Source organism: Oncorhynchus masou, chromosome 1 (genome assembly GCF_036934945.1).
Source record: "Oncorhynchus masou masou isolate Uvic2021 chromosome 1, UVic_Omas_1.1, whole genome shotgun sequence".
NCBI classification, from domain to species: domain Eukaryota; kingdom Metazoa; phylum Chordata; class Actinopteri; order Salmoniformes; family Salmonidae; genus Oncorhynchus; species Oncorhynchus masou.
In genome coordinates, this window is record NC_088212.1 from 76,667,432 (window position 1) to 76,679,644 (window position 12,213).

The following is a 12,213-nucleotide window of genomic DNA, read 5'->3' on the forward strand; positions in this document are numbered from 1 at the left end:
AATATCAGAATGGATAAGGTGCCAAATGGCTTTATATATAAAAAGGTTTAAAAGAAATGCAAACAAAGAACCTTTTTGAACACTACAACAGAGATTGGAGGATGGTTGCTGTGAAATTCCATTATACTGCGATGACTGGAATCTGCTGAACTTCAGGCAAGGTGTCCATTGGCTCAGCATCAACTGGAATCAAGATAACGGGAATAGCTTTGAAATTTCAATTCATATGTAGACCGTAACACCATTCAATTCAATACAACTTTACCACCTCATGGGCAATTAAGAAGGTAAGTCAGTTTTGCAAGTAGGCTTACTACTTCACAAAATCAACCAGTATATGGTTAGAATGTTTACTACCCATGACCTAAATAACCAGGGAAACAGATGCCGGGTGATTTAAGCCTACCTGTGGTGAGGTCTATGAGTGGTTCATCTGCCTCTAGGGGTATAGCGATGCCCATGGCCCTCCTGATCCCGTACACACTGCTCACATCTCCTGGAGCCACCTGACTGGTCAGTTGGGCCAGGTTACCAGTCACCTTCTCAGCTACAGGGAGACAAATGGGAAATTATATTAGAGTCCAACTTCAAGCCAAAGGTGGAGTCCAAATAAAGATCACTGGTAGTGGTGTAGCTGAGAAATGGATGGCCCAGGAATTTTTTCCACTGGAATTAACATAGTCTAGTCAGCTGCACAACAATGACTTCAACCGAAATGTGTCTTCCTCAACCCTTTGAATCAGAGCCCCCCCCCATAAAAGAGAGTGGAATTCCATTCTCCTTTAAAAGAAAAAAAAGGAAGCGTTACCCAGTTGCAGCTCCTTGGTAGTTGGGGCTAGCAGGCAGATGATGTTGGGGGGCTGCTTGACACTCAAGCGTTCCCTCTGCGCTTCCTGCAGCTCGTGGAGGAGCTTTGTAGTCTCATCCAACTTCTGCTGGAAGTGTTGGGCCTCTGATGCAGAGACATATACACACACTTAAATTATCCTAAGGAAGCTTGCATTGACCTGTGTAGGATCATCTTCAATGGGTTCTATTTCTTGAATCCGCCCTCTTATCTTCATAGACTACATTCAACTGGGACTGCATAGGGCCTACAACAGCCCAGGGAGGCTGCAGGAGTCAGAAACGCCTCAATTACCTTGAGGAAAGGTTTAAGCCTAGGGGATTTAAAATGTAACGCTTGGGCTCTCAGTAGTTTTAGAGAATTAACTGGCATGCTGTCGGTTTGCTCAGTTAGAGCTGATCTTTACCCTCAGAGAGGAGGTCCGGTGGAGTCTGGAGGTCCAGGCCGACCACAGAGCCCAGGGAGGCTAGTCTGCTTTCAGTCTGCTTGCTGGCCTCCGGATCAACCACCTGTGGGAAAAACAGAAGGATGAAAGAAAGGTTAGTAGAACGCATTTTTGTTTGGATTCCAAGTCGCCCAGTGCTGCAGTCAGTAAATCTTTAAAATTGCATTCCTGAAAAGGAGGCCCATCAGCCAGGCCAGCTCTTTTCTGGTAGCTCGTCGATACCTCTGCCAAGCCCTTTCCAATAAAATAAAGAGCAGGAGCAACACCCAACCAGGGAATGAGGATAAACTGGACACTGGCCAAGCACAGTAAACAGCCAGGTACAGAGAGCTGCTGTGTGCTTGAGACACCTGATGCTTTTCTTTCCTCCAGCCTCTACGCTGCTGTGACTGAGGAGCCATTCAGCCACCCAACGAAGGAGGCGCAGAAATAAAACAGACATTTCCACATCCCTGACAGTGTGAACAGACCTGGTGTCAGGGGCTGGTGGAGAGAGGCAGTGTTTTGAAGGAGAAATGTTCTTTCCATGTGTTGGATCATGGCAGCTAGCTAATGAGCTTGCCATGTTGTTGACACAGCTGGAACATGTGCAGAAGCTTTTAATATTATTTAACTGGTCTAAGGCACTGCATCGCTGTTGCCAACTGTGCCACTAGAGATCCTGGTTCGAATCCAGGCTCTGCCGCGACCGGGAGACCCATGGGGTGCTGCACAATTGGCCCAGCGTCGTCCGGGTTAGGCCGGCAGGGATGTCCTTGTCCCATCAGCAACTCCTATGGCAGGCCGGGCGCAATGCACGCTGACACGGTCAGGTGCAGTGTTTCCTCCGACACATTGGTGAGGCTGGCTTCCGGGTTAAGCGGGCAATATGTCAAGGAGTTGGGTCGTGTGGGGGTGGAGCAGGATAGCTGGGGTTCACTTCAGGAGGGTGTAGTTGAGACCGAGGGTGTGGTGTCGCTCCTTTATCTGCTGAGGTTGTCCAGGTTTAGTGTATCTGAGACTTACCTCCATGTCCTTGTCTCCAGTCTCAGCTGTTTCTGTTGGGCCTTGCTCACCTGGACGGGTCTGACAGGCAAGAACACATCAAGTTAGTATTGTCCAAAGAAATGTTAAAATAACTGTAGCCATATAATTCCCATGCTTAATGGTTCTACCTCTCTCAGGGTTTTGGAGTGCTCCCCGTTAGTCAACGCGTCCAGGAGGTTGTCTGCCAGTTTGTACATGTGCTCCTCCGATTTGGACAGGAACTCCGAGAGGCTGCAGACACAATGACAAACACATTACATCAGTGTGTGTGTGTATGGTAGTCACATTTGGTCTCCTCTCAGAAGCAGCAGTAGGGTCGTATCAGGTTTACCATGTGGTTTTAGCCACCACCACAGGGAATCTCATCCACGCCAACAGAACCATAAAATGCCTACCCATATATAAACCCAATGAAATACAGGGGCATCTGGACTGTTATGAGCATGCTGGAATGATCAAAGCTTTGTTTGGAATGATTTACTGTAAAGTAGGCTCTTGTTATTGTAAATGTCAGATCCGGACCATAATATTACACTGTAATGTGGGGGGAGGATGAGGAGCAACATGCATACCTCTCAGATCCCTGGAGGCTGGCTTCCTCTCCATAGAAGGAGTAGATCAGGTCAGAGTCCTCTTTCCCGATGTTGGCGAAGCTCGAGTCGTAGGCGGGCGCGTAGGAGGTGTACGGACCATAGTTCATGTACAATACTATGAGAGCAGAGATTGGATTACATTACAGCTCGTAAACACTGATGGAGATACAGGACCACAGGCTGAGAGCTCAGCCTCTCACAGAGAAACATTTATAGGACTATGAAAAACAGATTTTTATAGATTCACAATCTGACATGGCTACATGACCTTAGGGGAAAAACAATGTTGCCCATGAATGGATACATTAAGACTGGTATGTTGGTTGAACATTGGCTTTATACATGCACTTCTATACAAGCTCTGGGTTCAGATGAAGAGGTTATTCAGCCCCTCTTGGGAGACAATATAAGAAATGCCTTTTGATTATTAAAACTTGTCACTAAGGCCCCTTCAGCTTACCTGGTGTGACCATGTTCCTCTTGTCCTCCTTAAAGCCCTGCAGGGTGTTGATGCCACTCTGCAGCCGGTTGGACATCATGCCCAGCTTCACAGGGCAGTAGCCCACATCTGTAGAGATAAGAGTAGATTGAAAAATAGAGGCTCATTTACAATTATAATCTGATTTTATTACACTTGATATAGTTAAGTTGGAATCAATCATGGATTCCTGTTTTCCCATGTTGCACAAATAGAATATGGATATAGAGCAACGAGCTAATTGCGGGCGTGACTATGACTGGACCTACCTCCAGCCACAAGGTCGACTGGGTTCAGGATTGCCAGTGTGGTGGAACCATCAGACTTTCTCCTCTCAAAGTCCAGCTACATAACCAAATAAAACAATAGTCGTATTATTACATTAGTGAACATAATGAATACGTTCACTAAATTAGACCATGCATTTCCTATATAGTAGATAGGGTAAGAGAGCTTGGTTGGCCGAAACAGTTTAAGCCAATTCCATAGCCCGTAGCTCTCACCTCACTCTCCAGCCCTCTGTTGGACAGTTTGCCTCCTGAATCGTCAATGAGCTTGCGGATCTCCTCAAGCTCCTTCTCTGCCTGACTGACGACCTTGGACACTTCGTCTTTGGAGTCGTTGTCTTTCCTGGAAGTATTGGAGAACAGATTATAGAGGAGTAGGAGACTTAAAACTTAACTGATTCATAGGGTTTCATTGTTCAAAACCAAAAAAAGGATCAGAAAATATGAATTTATTTTGCTGGCAGCCATTAGTGATTACAATACATTTTGAAACAGTCATAACATCTAAATCTAAGAGAGAATACATTTCATGCTATAGCTACAGTACATGTTCCCAATGAATATGCTGCCGGTATACTTTCAAGCAAACTTCACATCAAATCTTAAGTCCTCATGCTGTAGTCTTATTTGTAGTCAAATCAAATGTTATTTGTTGCATGCGCCAAATACAACAGGTACCTTACAGCGAAATGCTTACTTACAAGCCCTTAACCAACAATGCAGTTTAAAAAAACACCTAAAAGTAAGAAGACATTTTCTATTCATTACACCTCAGTGGGGTTTACAAGGACAACAACTCGTAGGTTTCAAAGAGTGATTGGTGTGAAAGGTACTGCATAGCGCTGACTGAACACAAGACCTGACACGCTCAGAGGCATTCCTTTCATTATCGCTCATCCTCCAGCCAGAGTCTGTGGAAAGAACTGATCCACCAAACACTTGGGAGAACAAGCCCACAGAACTTGGACACTATCCATGACTTAATAACATTAGTGTGTAATACTGCTTCCTTGCTTCCTGGTTGGGATCTGTGTCTGGCAAATGGCCGGGAACAGCTTCTCACAGTCTAAGCTATGAACAAGCACCTTAAACTAATATATAGACTACAGATAGGGGTTATGTAAATTGTGCCCGAGATCGAAATCCATGTTAACTAAGCAATTAATACCTAAAAGCATAGTCAGTGTTCATGTGCAGGGTAAAGTTACACGGTACCTGGGAGTGTTTGGTGCAGACTGGGTAGTCTCGCTAGGATCTGTGGGGCTGGGGCCGGGGCCGTCTTTACACTGGTCCATGCTTGAGTTCCCCACCTCTCCAGTCTTACTTGACCGGTTGGCTGGGTTCTCTAGGTCAGCCATGAACTCAATACTCTGCCTCAGGCTCTCAAGCCTCTCCTGTGGGACAGCGAGAGAGTTGACTTTGTTTCACCGCAATTTACGCCACAATCCCTTGTTGTTCCAACCAAGGGGTGTTGTGATTACAGGGCACCAATTATAAAACAAAATAAACTTTGGTGAAGATTCATATCTAAACATTCAGGGGTATGGATATGGCACCCTCTGCTGTTCATATGTGGCAACAAGCGATTATTTCACTCAGGCACACATATAGGGCCAGTTTCCTAGACACAGATTAAGCCCAATCCAGGACAAACTCCCATATGCATGTGTGATGTATGTGTCAAATTTCCTTCTGTAGGCGCACTCTCCTTACCGGACGGAGGATCTTCATGCCAGAGTGGAGCAGCTTCCTGGCAGCTTTGTGGTAAATGGTCTCTGGCTTGTTGTAGATCATGGCATTCTCACACATGATTCTGAAGTCCACCTGTATCAATGGAGACACACTGCAGTGAGTCACTGGACTCTGCATATGTTTAACGTTGGGTTTCTATTTAAAGCAACACCTCAGGCTTGATTGTCAATCAACCCACTGCTTTAGAATGAGACAAAATAAAGCTATTCTGAAAGTTATTTGTCAAGAAGGTAGAGCAGCTGACAGGTGTACCTTGAGCTCCTCTAGTGACTGGTAATACTCATTCTTGACTTTCTCCTTCATTGCGCCAAAGTCCATGGGCCGCTTGATGATCGTGGAGTAGCCAGGAGCGATAAGGTCAGTCACAGGGAACGAGAAAAACGCACTTGGGTCTTTCCTACAGGAGAAAGTCAGTTATTGCTTTGTTAGGCCTCAATGCAGCATTTATTTTACCAGGTAAGTTGACTGAACACATCCTCATTCACAGCAACAACCTGGGGAATAGTTACAAAGAAGAGGGGGGTGGGGGGGGGTGAACGAGCCAATTGGAAGCTAGGGTTTATTAGGTGTGAGGGCCAGATTGGGAATTTAGCTAGGACACCTGGTTTTTAAAAATGTTTTATTTAACTAGGCAAGTCGGTTAAGAACAAGTTCTTATTTACAATGACGGCCAAACCCGGACAACACTGGGCCAATAGGAGTCCCATAGGGCAGCTCACAAATCACGGCCAGTTGTGATACAGCCTGGAATTAAACCAGGGTCTGTAGTGACGCCTCAAGCACTGAGATGCAGTGCCTTAAGAGTTTGGGTGATGCAGTCTATGATAATTGCCATGGGATCTTTGACCACAGAGTCAGGTCACCCGGTTAAAATCCAAAAGACTGCACCGGGATATTTTTTTAATAGACCAGAGGAAACAGACTGCTAATCAATTCATTGTCAATTTCTTATTAACAAGCTTCACCTTTGGAGCTGTCTGATGAGCTGACTCAATGCTTCCTGCAGTGGGGTCAGTTCTTTCTCTGAGAATGAGGGAAAAAGCACACGAGAGAATGAGGGAGCGAGATGAAGAGTAAGAAAGATAAATAATGGTTAAAATGACTTCATATATCAATAGAAATGAAAGGCAAAGAAAGGATTATGGAAAAGTTGCAGTCATTGTAGAAACTGGCAAGTAAGTTACCTTCCACTTTATTCAAAGAGGATGCCAGATCTGAACGGATAGGGGTCCTGCTCGCCTCCCTATCATCCCAGTCTGTATCAGCGTCCTGTCCCTTCTTCTTCTTTGTCATCTAAATGCACCATAAGCATGTTTGTTGACACTTAATTTTCATTTTTGAAACATCACCTGTCCGTCAGTCTATGGGCCAAATAAACCCCTATTTGAATTCCGAAAATCAAAAGCCACTTAAGTTTAAGCATTGGGCTCTTGGGCAAATCCATGTGGTCAGCTGAATTCCCCTAAAAGATGGTCTCTGCTCCACTCAGTTGGTGGAGTTCATCAAACAGTGGCTTGCGAAAGTAAAAATGCCAATGGGGTGAATACTATTTTGTTGCCTTACAACCTGGTATAAAAATATTTTTAGGGATTTGTATCATTTGATTTTCACAACATGCCTACCACTTTGAAGATCCAAAATATTTTGTGAAGCAAACAAGACAAAAAAAACAGAACTATTCACCCCTCCAAAGTCAATACTTCGTACAGCCACCTTTAGCAGCAATTACAGCTGCAAGTCTTTTGGGGTATGTCTCTATAAGCTTGGCACATCGAACCACTGGGATTTCTGCCCATTCTTCAAGGCAAAACTGCTCCAGCTCCTTCAAGTTGGATGGGTTCCACTGGTGTACAGCAATCTAAGTCATACCACAGATTCTCAATTGGATTGAGCTCTGGGCTTTGTCTAGGCCATTCCAAGACATTTAAAGGTTTCCCTTAAACCACTCGAGTGTTACTTTAGCAGTATCTTAGGGTCATTGTCCTACTGGGAGGTGCACCTTAGTCCCAGTTTCAAATCTCTGGAAGACAAACAGGTTTCCCTCAAATTTCCCTGTATTTAGCGCCATCCATCATTCCTTCAATTCTGACCAGTTTCCCAGACCCTGCCGATGAAAAACATCCACATAGCATGATGATGCCACCACCATGCTTCACTGTGGGGGATGGTGTTCTCAGGGTGATGAGGTGTTGGGTTTGCGCCAGACATAGCGTTTTCCTTGATGGCCAAAAAGCTACATTTTAGTCTCATCTGACCACAGTACCTGCTTCCATACGTTTGGAGAGTCTCCCACATCCCCTTTGGTGAACACCAATGTGTTAGCTTATTTTTTTCTTTAAGCAATGGCTTTTTTTCTGGCCACTCTTCCGTAAAGCCCAGCTCTGTGGAGTGTACAGCTTAAAGTGGTCCTATGGACAGATACTACAATCTCCGATGTGGAGCTTTGCAGCTCCTTCAGGGTGATCTTTGGTCTCTTTGTTGCCTCTGATTAATGCACACCTTGTCTGGACCGTGAGTTTTGGTGGGCGGCCCTCTCTTGGCAGGTTTGTTGTGGTGACATTCTTTCAATCTCTTAATAATGGATTTAATGGTGCTCTGTGGGATGTTCAATATTTCAGATTTTTTTACCCAACCCTGATCTGTCCTTCGCCACAACTTTGTCCCTGACCTGTTTGGAGAGCTCCTTGGTCTTTATGGTGCCCCTTGCTTAGTGGCGTTGCAGACTCTGGGGCCTTTCAGAACACACACACACACACACACACACACACACACACACACACACACACACACACACACACACATCATGTGACACTTAAAGTCCACCTGTGTGCAATTAACTAATTATGTGACTTCTGAAGGTAATTGGTTGCACCAGATCTTATTCAGGGGCTTCATAGCAAAGGGGGTGAATACATATGCGCATACCACTTTTCCATTTTTTTTAGAGTAAGTTATTTTTTTTTCATTTCACTTCACCAATTTGGACTATTTTGTGCATGTCCATTACATGCAATCCAAATAAATCCATTTAAAATTACAGGTTGTAATGCAACAAAATAGGAAAAACACCAAGGGGGATGAATACTTTTGCAAGGCAATGTAGGTGGAGCTTAGTCAGCTAGCACCACCCATGCCGTGGTCTCCCCTAGATATTTCCCGAAAAAAAACAGTACAAAGGTAAACAGGGGCTGTAATGAAAATATGGATTCCCAAACTCACCTTTTTCTTTTTATCAACTGGTGACATGTTATCGTTCCTTTCCTTATCCTTTTTCTTCTTCTTTTTCTTGTCCTTGTGTTTCTCTAAATCTGGATGTTCGTCAAATGTGTTTTCAAAGCTCGAGCTTCCAGTTGTCACCTCATTTCCAGCAACCTTCAGAACCAATTTAAGTGGTCTCTCCCCGTACTCTGTAGATGGGACACATTGGGTTAGCTTTAAGTACACTGCACAAAAAAATAAAAGGGAACACTTAAAACACAATGTCAATCACACTTCTGTGAAATCAAACTGTCCACTTAGGAAGCAACACTTATTGACAATAAATTTCACATGCTGTTGTGCAAATGGAATAGACAACATGTGGAAATTATAGGCAATTAGAAAGACACCCCCAATAAAGGAGTGGTTCTGCAGGTGGTGACCACAGACCACTTCTCAGTCCCTATACTTCCTGGCTGATGTTTTGGTCACTTTTTTTTTTAAACCTTTATTTAACCAGGCAAGTCAGTTAAGAACAAATAAATATTTTCAATGACGGCCTAGGAACAGCAGGTTAACTGCCTGTTCAGGGGCAGAACGACAGATTTGTACCTTGTCAGCTCGGGGGATTGAACTTGCAACCTCCCGGTTACTAGTCCAACGCTCTAACCACTAGGCTACCCTGCCGCCCCGAATGCTTTCACTCTAGTGGTAGCATAAGACGGAGTCTACAACCCACACAAGTGGCTCAGGTAGTGCAGCTCATCCAGGATGGCACATTAATGCGAGCTGTGGCAAGAAGGTTTGCTGTGTCTGTCAGCATAGTGTCCAGAGCATGGAGGCGCTACCAGGAGACAGGCCAGTACATCAGGAGACGTGGAGGAGGCCGTAGGAGGGCAACAACCCAGCAGCAGGACCGCTACCTCCGCCTTTGTGCAAGGAGGAGCACTGCCAGAGCCCTGCAAAATGACCTCCAGCAGGCCACAAATGTGCATGTGTCTGCTCAAACGGTCAGAAACAGACTCCATGAGGGTGGTATGAGGGCCCGACGTCCACAGGTGGGGGTTGTGTTTACAGCCCACCACCGTGCAGGATGTTTGGCATTTGCCGGAGAACACCAAGATTGGCAAATTCGCCACTTACGCCCTGTGCTCTCACAGATGAAAGCAGGTTCACACTGAGCACGTGACAGAGTCTGGAGACGCCATGGAGAACGTTCTGCTGCCTGCAACATCCTCCAGCATGACCGGTTTGGCGGTGGGTCAGTCATGGTGTGGAGTGGCATTTCTTTGGGGGGCCGCACAGCCCTCCATGTGCTTGCCAGAGGTAGCCTGACTGCCATTAGGTACCGGGATCAGATCCTCAGACCCCTTGTGAGACCATGTGCTGGTGCGGTTGGCCCTGGGTTCCTCCTAATGCAAGACAATGCTAGACCTCATGTTGCTGGAGTGTGTCAGCAGTTCCTGCAAGAGGAAGGCGTTGATGCTATGGACTGGCCCGCCCGTTCCCCAGACCTGAATCCAATTGAGCACATCTGGGACATCATGTCTCGCTCCATCCACCAACACCACCACGTTGCACCTCAGACTGTCCAGGAGTTGGTGGATGCTTTAGTCCAGGTCTGGGAGGAGATCCTTCAGGAGACCATCCGCCACCTCATCAGGAGCACGCCCAGGCGTTGTAGGGAGGTCATACAGGAACGTGGAGGCCACACACACTACTGAGCCTCATTTTGACTTGTTTTAAGGACATTACATCAAAGTTGGATCAGCCTGTAGTGTGGTTTTCAACTTTAATTGAGTGTGACTCCAAATCCAGACCTCCATGGGTTGATACATTTGATTTCCATTGATAATTTGTGTGATTTTGTTGTCAGCACATTCAACTATGTCAAGAAAAAAAGTATTTAATAAGAATATTTCATTCAGATCTAGGATGTGTTATTTTAGTGTTCCCTTTTTTTGAGCAGTGTATATTCCCAAATATTTGATTGTAACCAACGCAAGTTGCTACTGACAGTTCACTAGCCAGCTAGCTCAACTGTGAGGTACCCAACTAGTTAGCCAACATAACTAGTTATGTCGCAAACAGATCACCAACATGGCGAGTTGGCTAACGTTACCTCTCCACCGGCTAAAATATGTAAATAATTTGCTAGCCATTTCAAAGTTCAATCTTTGGTTCAATGCATATAGGATACATGATAAGGCGATCAGCAATAATCGAATTAGACATCTATTAATTTTAACATCTGTTAATGAGCTCGGTACATATAGCTAAGCTAGCTGGATAAGTTAGCTAGCTAACTTGCAGTGAATTCAAATGGGTGATTATGCGTTAGCTGTTTTCGCGCGAGCTTTGGTTAGCTATGAAGCGCAAGCCTTTTAGTGGCCCAAGGAATTCAACCAATACCAGCCCATTGGATATCTAAATGTGTCTTACCTTCATACTTTTCAGACTTGTGCTTTTTATGCTTCTTGCCCATTATTTATATGGTTTGAATCTTTACGCTTGCTGACAACCAAGTTCTTTGTTTTCTCTCCTGGAAGGGATAGCAATCGATTGCAGAGTGCTTGTTTGGTGCAGCGCCGCGTGTCGGCTGGAGTTAAAATCACATTATTTTATAACCATGTGCAATGTTAATTTGTACATAAGCCAGACCTACATAACATGTCCAGTGTCCATGTTGTATGTTTTTACTGTAGTTAATAAAAAATAAACGTTTTTTATTGTGTCAGAATTGGTCCCAGGCTGTATCACATCTGGCCGTGATTGGATCTTCCGAAGGGCGGTGCACAATTGGCCCAGCGTCGTCCGGGTAGGCCGGTAGGCCGTTATTGTGAATAAGAATTTGTTGTGAACTGACTTGCCTAGTTAAATAAAGGTTAAATATACTTTTTTTTAAAGGACAAAATAATGTATCAACTTTAGTCACCTGTAGGGGGCGTAATTAACACAGTATTAGTCTCAAGGTTTTCCTAGATTTTTTAAACTGGACAGCAGATTCCAAAGCAGTGTAGGCCTATAGTACATAATGATTGTCCTATCTCCCTCTGACGTCATCACATCCCCCTACTGAGTAATTGTGTATAGTAATAAATGGGCACTTGCTTTAGAAGGTGAAGCACCCCAAGGTTATCAGATGCCCCTGGCCCGAATAGTCAGGCAGACTGGTTAAAACAGACAGTGCCGAGAGGGCACCCAAACAGAGAGGAACGGAGGGTGAATGCAGCCTCTGATGTGTGAGTAACAGGCCTCCCCTCCGTGCCCTCTCTGGAGCCAACTAGGATAGACAGCTAGACCACTGTTTCTCACCTATTTGTTTATGGAGCCTCACTGGAGACACGATAGGGAGTGAATAAGTTAATTTACTCTGAGAAAATGTATAGAAATAAATTAGGTCCAGAGACAGTAACTTTGACCCACTAACTTCCTCATGGCGGTTGCCTGTCCCACTTTCCATTCCCCTTCTCTGTGACTTTTCACTTTGACCAGCACGAAAGGACAACCGATCCAGGACACATTTTTACTGTATGTTTAGATTTCCCTGAGGCAGCCCCCCCAGGCCATTCACTACATAGTTTACT

General features: G+C 45.0%; 1 protein-coding gene across 2 annotated transcripts; it reads right to left on the minus strand.

The window, feature by feature from the left end:
• Window positions 1–4: 4 nt before the first annotated feature.
• Window positions 5–11,191, minus strand: brd7 (bromodomain containing 7). 2 transcript variants are annotated; one of them, XM_064982269.1, is made up of 17 exons: window positions 11,069–11,191; window positions 8,648–8,835; window positions 6,613–6,721; window positions 6,394–6,445; window positions 5,681–5,825; window positions 5,390–5,500; window positions 4,892–5,070; window positions 3,893–4,019; window positions 3,659–3,734; window positions 3,372–3,479; window positions 2,891–3,026; window positions 2,447–2,549; window positions 2,298–2,357; window positions 1,254–1,356; window positions 809–952; window positions 407–547; window positions 5–183 (listed from the first exon to the last, which is right to left on the minus strand). In XM_064982269.1, the coding sequence occupies exons 1-17, from the start codon at window positions 11,109–11,111 to the stop codon at window positions 122–124; spliced, it is 1,887 nt and encodes a 628-aa protein (XP_064838341.1). In that variant the 5' UTR covers window positions 11,112–11,191; the 3' UTR covers window positions 5–121. The 2 variants fall into 2 exon arrangements, with proteins under 2 accessions (XP_064838341.1, XP_064838333.1); XM_064982261.1 differs by having other exon boundaries at window positions 6,394–6,451.
• Window positions 11,192–12,213: the final 1,022 nt, after the last annotated feature.